This window comes from Dama dama, chromosome 5 (assembly GCF_033118175.1).
Source record: "Dama dama isolate Ldn47 chromosome 5, ASM3311817v1, whole genome shotgun sequence".
In the NCBI taxonomy this organism is placed as follows: Eukaryota; Metazoa; Chordata; class Mammalia; order Artiodactyla; family Cervidae; genus Dama; species Dama dama.
Genome location: NC_083685.1, coordinates 92,804,049 through 92,816,748, shown reverse-complemented (window position 1 = coordinate 92,816,748; position 12,700 = coordinate 92,804,049). Strand labels below are relative to the sequence as shown.

General features: G+C 52.8%; 1 protein-coding gene across 1 annotated transcript in view; it reads left to right on the top strand.

Annotated features, from left to right (window-relative positions):
* Positions 1 to 608: 608 nt before the first annotated feature.
* The window catches only part of PITPNA (phosphatidylinositol transfer protein alpha), a 36,364-nt gene continuing 24,272 nt past the window's right edge, over positions 609 to 12,700 (top strand). Inside the window, exons 1-4 of the mRNA XM_061143053.1 lie at positions 609 to 820; positions 4,638 to 4,668; positions 9,156 to 9,301; positions 12,521 to 12,612. Of these exons, the coding sequence (XP_060999036.1) occupies positions 801 to 820; positions 4,638 to 4,668; positions 9,156 to 9,301; positions 12,521 to 12,612 (289 nt within the window). The 5' untranslated portion in view covers positions 609 to 800. The remainder of the gene's footprint in view (positions 821 to 4,637; positions 4,669 to 9,155; positions 9,302 to 12,520; positions 12,613 to 12,700) is intronic.

The following is a 12,700-nucleotide window of genomic DNA, read 5'->3' as shown; positions in this document are numbered from 1 at the left end:
ATTTTTATGCACAGCAGACCCTCAGCAAATAACTTTTTGGATAAAAGACATTAGACTACTGACTACAGGGTAAAAACCTCGGCCTCATCACATGCTAGCTTTGGACTTGAGCAAGTGTCTCTCTCTCTTTTATTTTTTTCTTGAGCTACTCTCTTGACCTCTGCCTCCCCTTCACCTGTCAATGGGGACAGTAATAATACATTTCTGATACACAGCTGTCGTGAGGAGTCAAGCCCTTACGTGCACATAAACTTGGCCATTATTAACATTTTTTAATACAACCTTTCCTAGATCTCAAACCACACAACAGGTCAGGCCCAACCGCACAGTGGCATCTGTTCTGCCTGCAGATAAACAGTCATCCTAGGACCCTGCGGGACACCTGGGTGTCGGCCCCGCCTACTGCTCGGGTCTGGCTTACGTGCGGACCCACCCAGGACGCGGAGGCCGCCGCCGCGGCCCACTTAAGGACGGGAGGGGGCGGACCCGAGAAGGCTCCGCCTCCGCGTGAGGTCAGCGCGCAGCGCGGCGCGTGACGCTCTGGTTGCCGCAGAGACGCCCCGCCCCCGCGCGGCGCTGCGGAACCGGAGCTCCGGGCGGCGTCGGCAGCGGCGCGGGAGGCTGCGAGGCCGGGGCGGCAGGAGCCGGCGCGGCGACCGCAGCGAGAGCGGCGGGGACAGAGCAGACCACGACGAAGGCGCACAGGCAGCCGGGCCGGGCCGGGCCACGGGGAGAGCGGCCGTCAGGAAGCGGGCGGGAGGCTGGACTGGCAGCAGGCAGCCGCCGAGCCGCGAAGCGAGATGGTGCTGCTCAAGGAGTAGTGAGTGTCCAGCCGGCCGTGCGGAAGCGAGGAGGGAGGGAGAGTCGAGGATGACGACCAGGGAGGCTGATGGCCTGGCGGAGGGGATGCAGCGGCCGGACGGGGCCCGACGGCATGGAGAGCGCTGGATGGGTTATTGGGCGGCCCAGCAGGGGCTGAGGGGACAGCCAGGGCCGGAGGTGGGCCGAACGGGGGGTAGAGAGGGAGGGATACAGCACCTGAGGTGGGGCCCAAGGGGCAGCGAGGGCCGAGTAGGCCTGAGGGGAGGCTGAGGGGACAAAGAGGGCCAGGCAGGCCTGGGATGAGGTCAAGGGGACAGTGAGAGCGGGACAGAGCATGAGAAGGAATCGAGAGCGCTGGATGAGACGTGGGGTGGTCCTGGAGTGGAGACTGGGGGAGGAAAGGGCCATTCAGAGCTGCAGGAGTGGCAGAGAGGACCCCCGGCAGAAGGAGGAGTTGTCCGAGTGGCCCAGGAACAGTTAGACAAGGGCAGACAGGGCCAGGGGTGGGGAGGGATTTGGGCCAAAATACTGCCAAGGGGCACTGGGAGATCAGGTAAGACAGCTTCTGGAATGGAGTTGAGATGATGGATGGAGTGTGGAGGGCCACCTGGGGTGTGAGGAGTGTTGCCTTAGGCATCAGGGCAAGGACTGTGTTAAGCAGACACAGGAAATGGACTAGGGAGTCCGGGCCAGGCAGAGTGACAAGGGAAGGGTATGAGGAGATAGCAGGGGACTGGCCGTGTGACATATGTCTTTAGTGCTGGACACAGGAGGAAGTATTCAAGGAAAAAGGATGATTGCTTAGGACTTAGGGACACTAGGGTGAGGAGTCCAGAAAATATTGGTCAGGGGCCGAAGTGAGAGGATTATGATGATGGAGCAGGCCAGGGTGTTAGGGAGGAAGACAGTTTGGAAAAAGTATGATTGTGAGTAAATATACATGTTGTTAGAGTTGGGGTGGGGGTGGCCAGGGCCAGCCTGTGTCTGGAGGGTTCTCAGTCTTGGTACAAAGACATGGGGAAATTGCTGTGACAGATTGGTATTTGTCATCAAGCCATTGACTGAGGAAAACCGGTGAAGAGTGAGGGAGTTTCTGAGTAGTGAGGGTGGGTTGGGGTGGTGGGAGTGACTTCTGGTAGGACTTGCAGGGAGATGGGCTTGCTTGTGAAATCCAGGGGACTGGATGACAGGTGGGGATGTCTGGATTGCTACATCTTTCAAATATGAAGCGATCCGTTCCAGAAGTTCGTGGTTCCAAGTAAACATCTTAGGACTTTTCTTTTTCCCTTCTTCTTCCAAGAGGAGAGACTGGGGACAGGGGGATGGCGGGGAGAGGGGAGATTAGATGTATACGCGCAGAACTTTCAGGGAAACCATACTTCCTGGAGGGGAGGACAAGTGGACAGCATTGAGCCAGAAGCCCAGGAAGTCAGGAAGTGGGAGGTGTCCGGAAGTGGGAGATGTTGGGGTCGAGAGCAACTGGTGGACCTCACCTGGTAGCCAGGCAGGTGTGCTGAGAGCTGTTTCATTTTGTCAGTGAAAGGACTTTGCCCCCTTCTAGCTGGCCTGCTCCTTGGAGGTGTTTAGGATGTTTAGGACATAGTGTGGAGTTTTGGATAGCAAAGGGAAGAGACCCAGGTGTCATCGCAGCTTGACACCTCGTCTGAAGAGCGTTATTTCAAAGTCCCTCCACTGTGTTCCTTGACATCCAATCTGATGCTGATTGAGCCAGAGCGCAGAGTTTTGTGTGGTGAGAAGGTAGAATCTTGCTTGGGAAGCCAGCAAGAGGAGGGTCGGGTGCACTTTGAATTTTAATCTTGACTGTCCAGATGACAGACTTTTCCCACTGTCCTGATTCTTTTGTCTATTCCCAGTCGAATCCTAGCATCTGTAGAAACCTGTAGTTTTTGTGCAGACGGTCAGGCAGGGAAGGGAAGGGACCTTCAGAAGAGATCTGAGTGAATTTTGAAGAGAGAACCTCCCCTCTCAGTCTTTGTTCTCCTTCCCTTGAAGCCTGCCAGGGAAAGGTCCAAGGAGCCAGGGATACAGAGCCTGCCTGGCATCTGCATTTCCTTCCTGCTCAACTTGTGCCCTGAGTGTGTTCGGGCATGTGTGTGTATGTGTGTGCATCCCTGGGTGGGGGGCCCCAGAGGGGGGCATCGGAGACGCTTGGCTGTGGGTGCAGCGCTGCAGCTCTGGAGAGACTGTGAGTGAAGGTCACACTGAAGTGAGCGAGGCTCCGGTCCCAGCCCCACACGGCCTCTGTGGCCCCATCCTTTGCAGTTGCACCCTATTGCTGCTGAAGTGGTTTTGCTCCCAGGGAGCCTGGGAGAAGCATCTGGGTGTGCCGCTGTCCTGTCACAGCGTCAGAGCATCCTGTCAGAAACTGACTGATGCAGGTCTCTTTCGGGTGGAGACTCAGTGCCCACCCAGCGACTGAAGGTTGTCCAGCACTTCCTCTCGCAAAATTCTCCTTGATTTGATTTCTGCAAATTCTTGGATGTGATTTTTTTTTACCATTGTTCTTGAAGATAAAAGGTGTATTGTTTTCTAGGAAGTTTCTTCTGAGGGTGCAGAAATTGTGGCCTCCACGTTGGAAGTATTTCTCTGAGCCGTCAGCTCTCTCTGATGGGAGGAGAGCATTAGGGGCAGCTTCCAAAAACCTGCAGGGTTTACGTTATTTGAGTCATCCTAGGGGAGGAGAGTTAGCCGGCAGTAAAGACTTGGAACTCATGTTGTTTTTCCTGCTACTTTCCTGCTCTGTGCCTTGCCTTGATTGAGATGTTTTTCTCAGACCCCTCTGGGTGCCTGTTGCTGTCTGGGGACCTTTGCGGGACTAGAGAATAGTGAGCGGGCTATTTACCAGCCTGGAGCAAGGGTTGCGATTGGCAGAACCACGGCCCAGGAAGAAGAGCGGACACACAAGATGCAGGAGGCTCCAGGGGCTCCCAGCTAGGGTTTGGGAACAGAGAATCTGAGCTTGGGAGCTGGCTTGATTAGTAGGAATACAGCCAAGTGTTTTTGTCTCAACTCTCAGACCCCAGGGCTCTGAGCTGGGGGTTGGCCATTGCTCTGCGTTACAAATGCAAGCCACCCTCAGCAGGGCCCTGCCCCTCGCCCCTGTCTGTGTATGTGGAGTTCTGCCCGGTCTGGGGCTTTGCTGGTCATGGCTTCTCCATCAGGTGATTGACTGGTGGTACCCCCAGCAAAACTGGTTGTCATGGAAATGGAGAAGAAGGAAAAGAAAGTGATGGGTTGGGGTGCCTTTGGACAGCTTCTAGAGGTCAGAACACGAGTTAGGTGTCCTCTCTTGGTGGCTTTGTGGTAATGGCTTGTAGTATCTGGCCCTGAGATGGTTGGCGTGTGCTCTTAGGGTGATTAATGCTCCAAGGAGCTTGGCCTCTTCCTAACTTTTCATGTTGAGGGCTGCTGTTGGGAGGTGGGGTCCCCAGAGATGTCAGTTTCCAGGGCCTGCTTGTTTGGGCCTGAATCCCCGTCTCGACTTCAGAGTGTACAGGGGTGGGTCCTCCTGTGTTACCTTCCTGTGTTGTTGGGGAAGGTATTTGTCGGGGAGAGGGAGGAGAGGACAGCTCCAAACATGAGCCAGAGGCCTAGGAAGTACCTGGTAAGGGGATGGGTGTGCACTGGATCGCAGGTTTCTGAGTGGGACCAGGGTCCCAGCCTTGAAGCACTCAGGAGACCGTTCTCTGCTGGGGTTCTGACAGTGAGGGCAGTGTCACAGGCAACACCACATCCTGTTCCAGAACCATGCTTTCAGAGTCCCAGACTGACCCTCTTTTTTCCCTCTCTTGCAGTCGAGTCATCCTACCTGTGTCTGTCGAGGAGGTAAGTCCTTTTTCCTCTTTTTATCCAGAGTTGGAGATGCTTGCTTGTGACCCTCAGCTGAGCTGGGCTCCAGGCAGCTCACACTAGTATCTTCGCCTGGTTTTCATGTTTGTCCTAGCATAGAGATAATCAGTACTCAGTGTGAATTTTCCTGGTGCGATTTTCAGTTACGGGAAGGCACTTCATGTATCTGACCAACTGTGTGTGACCTGCCTCAAGCTGTTGGCCAGCAAGATAACCATGGATAGACACAAAACCAGCCCCCACCCCACCCCCCCCAACCTGCTGGAACTCTGCCCGTTTGAGGACATGTTACTGAGGAGATTAAGGACGTGCATTTCTGAGACCTCCGTTACTTGACAGGGAGGCATGCCTGGCCCTCTCTGCTTGTGCAGCAAACCAGCAGGGCTGAAACCTCCGAGGCCCTTCCTCGCTACACTTAGGTGACTGCTAGGAAGGCCGAGGCCAGAACCCTCCTTTTACGGAGGGCAGGGAATGACAAATGGGCTTGGCTTGGCCTCTGTCCTTTTATGGTTCTTGGGCCCGACGTCCCCGTGAATTGCGATCTGGCAGGATTGACCACACGAAGGTTCATAGGCCGAGCTGACTCAGAGTTGGTCTCTGGAACAGCAGAACACTGCCCCGGAGCCTCCCTCGTCCCGCCCTTCCTCTGAACTTCCTTCATGCTCCTCTCCCAGCTCAGTCTTGTTCTTTGATCCCTTCAGAACCGACAGAGCCCCCGGCTTCCAGCTAAGCTAAACTTTGGGTGAAGCTGCTCAGCCACGGTGCTGCCCTCAGTCATTCTTTCCTGCAGTGTCAGCTCCCTTGAGCACTTCCACTCGATTCCACATATGAAACGGTCCTTTGCAAATTGAGATCAGGCCAACAGGGCCCGCAGCACACTTGAGATGAGTGGGAGGGTGGGCTGCATCTCCGTGTTGAGAGCTATAGAGACCTGGGGGAGGGGTCAGGGGTGGACCTCGGACAGGACAGGGGAGTTCTGGGAGAGGGGGATAAGAGAAATGAGACTTGAGAGGCTGGGCGAGGGGCTGGCTGGGTGGATGCTGTGACCCCTGAGATGTACTGGGGGCCTGGGAATCACGTGCTTGGGCTGACAGCTGTTGGCTTGCGGGGGGGGCCGGTCCCTGCTAACCCATCTCCTTTGGGGTCCTTGGTCTCTTTATAAAAAATAGCAAGTGATGATTTTCCAAACCAGGAGACCAGGTAAGAAGGCCCAGCATGTCACTTGCCCTGAAACTCTGCCCTTGGGGGTCCAGTGACTCCCTCTCTGCTGTAGGGCAAGGTCCCACGCCCCAGTGAGGCACATGTCTCCCCGGGAATTCAGAAGCACCTCCAAGTGGCGTTCAGGGGTGAAACGGATCTCTTCTCCCAGGGAGTGTCTCGATTTTAATGACAAGTGTCAGTGTCTGAGCGAGGCGGCAGATGCAGGAGGGCCGGCACTTGTCCAGGGCAGCTCTGGGCCGATTGCTCATGCTGGGGCCACGAAGGGCGGGAAAGGGGAAGACACCTTGAGAGCGTCTGCAGCTGGTGGTTTTCAGTTTGTGATGGCTTGTTATTTTTTTTTTTTTTTTGGAGCCTTGAGGAAGTGGTGAGGTGGGGTGAACCAAGCCTGAAAGCAGAAGCTTGGGAAATAAGCACAGGTTGGGATTCATCTGTAAGCCTGGTGATGGTCAACCTGTTCCCAGCCAGAAACCACCGAAGAGGAAGCGGTGCTTGGCCTGTGTCGGTTGAAGCAGGAGCCGCTCTTTGGCTGACTGAACCTTAGTTCCAGAAGATCAGAAAATCTTGAGTGGGGAAGCCCTAGAAGAAATAAGTAATGACCAGCCTTCTCAGAGTCTTTATCGATAACCCATCCTGACTGGAAACAGCCCAGTGTCATGTGGCAGTTGGATTCACTTCCCAGTTGGAGGCCCTTGGCGCTTTATCATTTTGGAAGGGGAAGAAAAGAGAGAAGACCCTGTCTTCATGACCATCCCGATGGCTTGAGTCAATGTTTGGGGGTGAAATTGGCTGTGGCTGGCCAGAGCCTTTGGCCTAACACTGGGCAGGGTTTCTAGAAGTTCCACAGCAGAGCCAGAGAGCCCTGGCCCTTTAACGTGCTGTATCCACCCCTGGTCTCTTACTCAGTCCAGCCTGCCTTTTCCCCCTCCTGTGGATAGGGCTTTTTTACTTCTCTTCCAGAGATGCACGGTACCAGGCCCCTTTAGTACCTGGCTTGGCAGAGCCATGGGGGTGGGACCAACAGCTGCACTGTTTTTCACGACATGTTTCAGGCCCACCCACTACGTCTTCCTGGGCTCCCACTTCCAGATTGCCAGCCTGGTGGGGCCTCTGTTTTCCTTAGTTCTTGGGAGCAAAGGAGCAGCTCTCCAGGGCAGGGAGCACCCTTCTGGGCCAGAGGAGGCTGCAGTCCTGGTCTCCCCAAGGCTCTTTATCTGATTTAACGTTCTGGCCCCGAGCCCCCACCTCTATGCCATCAGAGTCTGGCTGCTTTCTGTTTTCGCAGGGTGCGGAGCCCCAGTGCCAAAGGGAACCCTCTGACATGAAAAGTGTCCCTCACTGGTGGCTTGTGGAGGCCAGTCTTGCTCACCCCTTTGGATTAACAAAACCGCCTTCACATGTCTCATTGGGATTAAAGGATCAGAATATCAAGAGAGATTAAAAGGGAAAGATGCCAGCCCCGCACACTGATCCTCTTAGAGCCTGCCCTCTGATTCCTGCAGCTAAAGAGGAACCAAATGAAGGGGATTAGTCAATGTGCGGGCCCCTCCCCAAGCAGCACCACCAGCCGGCAACCCAGTCCCCTCCACCAGGCCCTTTCCCTGGCCTGCCCTTTAGGATTGCTGAGTCAGTGGTTAGATGTTCTCATGACTCTTCTCTGAAACAGACTCACTGCTGCTTCTTAGGATCCTCTGGCTCAGCCAAACCCTGACCCACTTGCTAGGGGTTTTCATGGATGCCTCTATTAGGGCTTGGACTTGGAAAGGCACCGGGACAGCCTGGGGTTCCCTGGGGGCATTGAGGCAGCCCTGATGTAACTGTAGAGTAGCAAGGTCAAGGGGACTGGCTCTCACCCAGACGTGCCTCTTCACGGGATCAACTGAGCCTTGCTGGTTTGCTTGGGTCTTTCCTTGGCACCTTGTACTATGTCTTTGCTTTGGAAGGTGGGTTCTTCCAGCCTCGCAGTGAACAGGACTTGTCCTGGCGTGCTGCTTCACCTTGCAGGTTTTGCCCAGAAACATCCCTGCGGAGCTTGGGAGGCTGCCGGCTAGAGCGGCCTTCCAAGGCTGAGGTGGAGTGGGGGAAGCCGCACTGCTCCTTGCTGCTGCAGGCAGGAGCTTCCGCAGCAGCTGCCCAGAGACACGGCTTTTCTGCTTTAATCTCAAGGAGAGAAAGACTTTTATCTTTCGCTCCCGGGAGTACCAGGAGCTTGGGGAAGGGGTGTGGAGGGGTGAGGGAAACCTCGATCCCCATCTCTTCCCCGAACTGTAATCAAGTACCTTTTTCTCTTTTCCTCATACTCCCTAAACTGTTGTGGCTCATGGCATTGGCCATAACAGGGAAGAGGCATCCTTTGGTATAGATGTAACTTCTTGCTTTAACAGCTGCTGTTTATTCTCTTCTTATCTTGTTTTCCCCTCTAAACAGAAGGGCCATCCTTGGGCACTGCCCAGGTCATTGGCCCTCATACTGTGTTGTCCTGAGGGGATCAGAGGCGGCCAGGAATCTTGACTGGTGACTTGATAGTGTGGCATGTGACCCAAATAAAGGAAAACTAGGCTTTGGCCACCTAGTAAGTGCCAATGTAGAGGGTGCATCTGGCCAGCACCATGGGATAGGAATCTGTGCTGTGGAATACGAGAAGCAGGGCACTTGCTTCAGCCCCACCAGGAATCAGGAAAGCATCAGGAGATTTGGTTGCCTGCAAGACTTCTCCCTGAGGTGCTGGCAGGGGAGGAGGGGCCCAATGCTGAAGCAGAAGCAAAAAGATGAGCCCGTATTACAGCAGGGGTTGTGGATTTCACGGAGCATTGGGTGCGTTTGTTTACAGAAAGTCACGTCTGTTAAGGTGGATGGGATAAAGAGACTTCTAGCAACCAGCCCGATCTTGTTTGGGGATCTGGGACTGGAGTCAGGGACAGAGCAAAAACTACCTTGGATTCTATAATCTATTTTCTGGATAGTGGTGTGAAAACTATATTCACCTGCCTCCTTAAACCTTGCAGGAGGATGTGAAAAAGGGAAGGACGAAATTAGACACCTCTGACGGCTAAAGGAAGGCCACAGAGCGGCGTTGTCAGCGGTTCCAGGGGGATTTGGGCCAGGCCACGTTAGGACCTGCGGGATGAGCCCCCGGATTCAGGGGTCCCAGAGCCATCTCACTGGACAGCTCCCACAGTGGGACTGTGTGCAACCCTCGAGAATATTCTGTGTTGGCAGTAACTCCCCTCTCTGTGTTCCTTCAGTATCAAGTAGGGCAGCTGTATTCTGTGGCTGAGGCCAGCAAAAATGAAACGGGTGGTGGTGAAGGCGTGGAGGTCCTGGTGAACGAACCATATGAGAAGGACGGCGAGAAAGGCCAATACACGCACAAGATCTACCACTTACAGAGGTAGGTGCCCCACAGCAGAGCCAGGGTGGCGGCCCGCTGTCAGAGTGCAGACAGCAGCTCATTGCAGGTGTATTCTCAGGTTAAGCCGGTCACTCAAGTTGCTTCACCTGCGACAGTGGGTAAAGGTGGTTCTTCTTTGCTCTTTTTAAAGGCTGTTCTGTTTGTTTCTAAAGTATTACTTGCCCCACCAAGCTCCTAGTCCCCAGAAGTGATAGTGCTTATCTTCTTGTGGGCCCTTTCAGTGTCTGTGAGTACAAAGAGTGTGTGTGTGTGTGTAAGTGGGTGTTCATTTCCTTTATTGTTATGTTATCTGACAGATGCGATCTCTTCTTTCTTTTCTTATCATGACTGTTTCGCTGTCAGCACATTTGGCCTCTTTTAAAGCACATGCAGTCTGAACAGACGTGCTGGCAGTGGTTTCACCAGTCTTGAAGTATATTTACCGTTATTTCCACATGTTCACAGGCAGTCCTCCACTAAAACTCCTTCTGCACAGATCCTTTGATGTGTTAAATGTGTGTAAATCTATAATAAATGTGCCTAAAAGTAAAATTGTGGCTTCAGATAGTATTTTAAATTCTGATGTTATGAAATCAGGTCCTGGAGAAATTTTTGGTACCTCTCTTTAGTCTAAAACCATTAAGTGTTTAAAAGTATGGCACAAACTGATTTGGGTACCAGAATCCGTTGCAAATCACACAATTGCTGAATCCCTAACCAAGACAGTAATATTTCAGTAAACTGGCCCAAAGAACATTGAAAGTCATAGTAAACATGGACCAGCTCAAGAGGATGTTGAATCAAGCTTGTTTTAGAAACGACCCAGTACTGGAAAAAATAAGCCTTCAATTTCTTTTTATAGTTGTGGTAAGATGTACACAACACAAAATTCACTGTTTTTACCATTTTTAAGTTAAGTGGCATTAAGTATGTTTGCGTGGCTGTGCAACATAGACCTGAACCTTAATCTCTAGTCCATTCAACTGAACAAAGCAGTTCAATTTTCATTTGGTAAAACTGCTAATTGAAGTCTGCTTTAGGGATGTAGAAGCGCCAGCCCAGGGGTGGTCCACAGTTCTGTGAGTGCCAGAGCGTGGAGAGCAGCACTGAAGTGGGGAGAAAATCTCACCATGATCCCATTTCCTCGGCATTGTGCTCTTTTCCCTCTGTGCCTCCCCTTTGACCTTTGAGCTGACTGCCCACCCATTCTTTCTGAGCCATTGATGAGAGTCAGGCTCAGGACAAACCTTCCTTGTAGTGCATTTGTATTGGGTTGGCCAAAAAGTTCACTGGGGTTTTTCCATAAGATGCTGCAGAAATACCCAACAAACTTTTTGGCCAGCCCAACATTTTTTAATGGGAACTTTGAAAAGAGATAGTGAGGCTGGTAGCAGGGGCCAGTTGATTCCTGAAGACTCAGTCGAGGAGGGTCTACATGTAGAGGGTAGGCCCTGTCTCACCCTCTTCCTTATGGAGAGGATAGAAGTTTTGAACCTACCTACCACTAGTCTTTTTATTGGGTATGCCATGCAGCTTGTGGAGAGTTAGTCCCCCAACCAAGGACTGAACCCAGGTCCACAAGCAATGAAAGCGCACGTCCTAACCACTTCACCACCAGGGAATTCCCTCCCCACCACAACTGTTAACCGCAAGACACCCAACTGCTGAAAAAGAAAACTAAAACCAAACCAACAGTGCTGTATGCCATGGCCACCTCTCCTCATGAGGACCAAAGCCTTCCTATCAGCTGTTAGTTTTCCCAATCAGAAACCACAGGTTCACCACACCCTCTTCCTTCTTCATCATATCACATCAAGTCCTTTTGGGTCCATGTCCTTGGTTATCGCCAGCGTTTCTCTTTCCTTCCAGTCTCTCGTCTGGATTACTTACCACTTGTCCGCACAGCTCCGAGTATTCTGTCCAGATCTGTTGCTCCCCAGCTTTAAAGCTATAGATGGCCCTTTGCCCCCAGGACAAAGTCCATCCTCTGTGATGTAGATGCAAGATCTCCTGTGACTCAGCCTCTGCTTGTTCTCCCGTGTTCCCCACCTCATGCCTTACGCCAGTTACTCTGAACTTCTCTGTCTTCCCCCAGCTTTTCCCGTCCCACCCCCGGCCTCTTGTCTAGCTCAGGCCTACCCCACGCGCTACTCTGTTTTCACGTAAACCTTTCTCTCCCTGGGGAACCTCCCCATTCATGTGTTCTCACAGTGCGCTGCCTGAGGACAGGGGCCACGTCTGTGTGATTTGTGCGTGTACCGGTGCCTGGCACACACGGATGCCTGAAAGAGTGTGGCTGTGAGTGAGCGGGTCTCAGTGGGCTGCTCTCTGCGTTCGAAGTTTGCTCTTTCCTGGGGGTAGCTCGTTTTTCGTAGGCCTCAGGCACCAAAGCTGATGAGGTTATTGGCACCTGCTAAACTGCATAGATTACCAGTTAAAAACTAAAGTAGAGGAGGATTTCCCTGGTGGACCAGTGGCTAAAACTCCACACTCCCAATGCAAGGGGCCCAGGTTCAGTCCCTGAACCTGGAAACTAGATCCCACATGCCACAAATAAGATTCAATGCAGCCAAATAAATAACTATTTTTTAAAAACCAAAAACACTAAGGCAGAAGAATATACATACCTTAAAAAATAAATAAATAAAAAGTGCTAAAAAAAAAAAAAAAAGTGCTCATACTTTTCATACCTGCTGTTCTGTAACCTGAGATAAGAATTGAGTAGAAGAAACTATTTTGTCCTGAAAGGCAGATGGCCCTGGGGCCCTCCTGGCAACCCAGAACTGACCCCAGCATATCAGATCACCTTGGATCCCCTATTCCAAGTCAGTCAGCCAGTCCCTCTGGTCCAGTCTCAGAGATATCTCGTCCTTGCAGGGTGTAGTGCTGTGCCCTGGGCCCAGTAAGCTCTGGAAGGGTGTGTAACGATAGTGTAGGGACTGATGAGCCACAGCAGGTAGCCCGGGGCCTCACCTGCTGTGCTGTTTCTGGCAGGTCATGGGGCAGGTTGCAGGTGCACGTTAGTAGCTGGCGGAGCTGGGGTGTCGGGCTCTGACCGCTGGCTCTTTGCAACCAGAGTAACCTGCTGGTCTCATGAGAACTTGAGTGTCAACTCCCCAGTGAAGAGCCTGGAAGTGTGACCTGGAAGGTGTGCCACAGAAACACACTGTCTTCTAACTCTCTCCCCCGTTTCTCTTCGTAACCCTTTTCTCACTACAGCAAAGTGCCCACGTTTGTTCGAATGCTGGCCCCAGAGGGAGCCCTGAATATACATGAAAAAGCATGGAATGCCTACCCTTACTGCAGGACCGGTGAGTGCAGACCCACCGTGGATGGAGGGTGTGCTCAAGTAGGCCCCGGGTGGCAGTGCGTTGGGGTTTTGTCTCCCGCCTTCATTTT